Source organism: Acanthisitta chloris, unplaced genomic scaffold, assembly GCF_000695815.1.
Source record: "Acanthisitta chloris isolate BGI_N310 unplaced genomic scaffold, ASM69581v1 scaffold26292, whole genome shotgun sequence".
NCBI classification, from domain to species: Eukaryota; Metazoa; Chordata; class Aves; order Passeriformes; family Acanthisittidae; genus Acanthisitta; species Acanthisitta chloris.
In genome coordinates, this window is record NW_008662540.1 from 5,660 (window position 1) to 7,207 (window position 1,548).

Below are 1,548 nucleotides of genomic sequence, written 5' to 3' on the forward strand. Positions count from 1 at the left end.
TGCATCTTTACACCTCCAGAACACAGGATTACACTGACACTACAGAGACAAACATAGATGAAGCCAAGGAGATGTGTTTAAGTCACACCCTGCTTTGTCTTTCTCTGTTTCCCACCCTGCACCTGTAAGCAGGTCAAAGGGGCCATGAGGCAGCATGAGCCACAGGTGTCAGGCAGGACCAGCAAGCTCAGACTGTGCCCTCCTGCTCCAGCACCACCTCCACCCTCCCCTCAGACAGACTGGAAAAGAGAAGAGGTTTTATTACCATTTTTCCTGTGGATACAAAAAAAGCAGCATTGTAATGGGCAAACATCTGCTCCACCCCAGCCCTGGCTCCGGAAGTGTCAGGGCTGGTGCTGAATCCCCATGAGAGGCTGTGTCTCCTCTCAGACCACCTGAGCCTTCAGTCCATCTTCTTGCGCTTGCGCTGCCCCTGCGGCGCCTTCTGCTCGGGCAGGGGCAGGGACAGGGTGCCCAGACGGTGCTTCTGGTCGCTCTCCAGCCCTGGCACCCCCTTGGCCGTGCTCACCTTCAGCCTCAGGGCCTTGGCGATGTCCAGCATCCTGGGAAACACCGGAGGGACATGGTCAGCGAGGCCCTGGAGCCTCCTGTGCCTGGCACCACATGGATCCGCACCCTGCAGCCCTGGGAGAGGCCTGGAGGAGACTCCACCATGCAGGGACGACATGGGTACAGAGCTGGGAGTGCCAGAGCCCTCCTGGGCACAGAATGCTGCTGATTTATCCATCAGGGCTCAGTCTCACCCATCCTCTTCCCCACGGCATCCCAGCCCATTTCCAGCCCCAGGGCAGCACAAATCAAACCTGGGCACCAACTGCACAATCAACACAGCTGCCTGGAAAAGCTTAGTTCCAGGAAGAAAACTAAGGGAAAACCAGACAGAAACCAACAGCAAGCACTGCGGCAAACCCACTGGTACCCAACAAAGCAAAATCAGAACTGATTGCCCCAAGGCTGACAAGGGAGAGATGAAAGCCAAGGGATGACTGAGGGCTCTGATAAGGTCCAGTAACAACTGGGAGTTTGGGCCAGAAACCCCAATCCCAGTGAATCCCGTGGGATTAGGCACAGGCAGCAAAGCCCCAGCTGCAGCAGCAGCTGAGCTGCAGCCATGGGCTGACATCTGGCTGGGAAACGCAGGTCCCACACCTGCAGGTCCTTCCCCAGGCAATGACAGCCCTGCCTAGGAGCCAGGGAGGCTGCAGAGCTCTGCCAGGGCCTCCCAGCAGGATCTCAGCACACACCTGCTCTCCTGGAGCTTCAGGTCATTCTGCAGGATGGTGAGGTCTGTCTGGAAGTTGTTGATGTGCAGAGCCAAGGTGATGGCATAGGCAGCAATCTTAGCCCTCATGGAGGCAGAGACCAAGTTCTGGACACTGCGGGAGGAGGGAGAACTCTGAGCTGTGGAGTGTGGGAGGATTCCTTATGGTGTGTCTGCAGCCCCTTGGGCTGCGCTCTGTGCCCCAAGAACCTCACACAGGGCTCTCACCTGCCATTGTTGTAGGTCACTGAGGTGAAGTTCTTCAT

General features: G+C 57.1%; 1 protein-coding gene across 1 annotated transcript in view; it reads right to left on the reverse strand.

Annotated features, from left to right (window-relative positions):
* Positions 1-403: 403 nt before the first annotated feature.
* Positions 404-1,548, reverse strand: part of POLR1E (polymerase (RNA) I polypeptide E, 53kDa) — a gene marked incomplete at its 5' end in the record, with an annotated part of 2,011 nt that continues 866 nt past the window's right edge. Inside the window, 3 exons of the mRNA XM_009070643.1 lie at positions 404-563; positions 1,266-1,397; positions 1,511-1,542. Coding sequence (XP_009068891.1) covers positions 404-563; positions 1,266-1,397; positions 1,511-1,542 — 324 coding nt within the window. The remainder of the gene's footprint in view (positions 564-1,265; positions 1,398-1,510; positions 1,543-1,548) is intronic.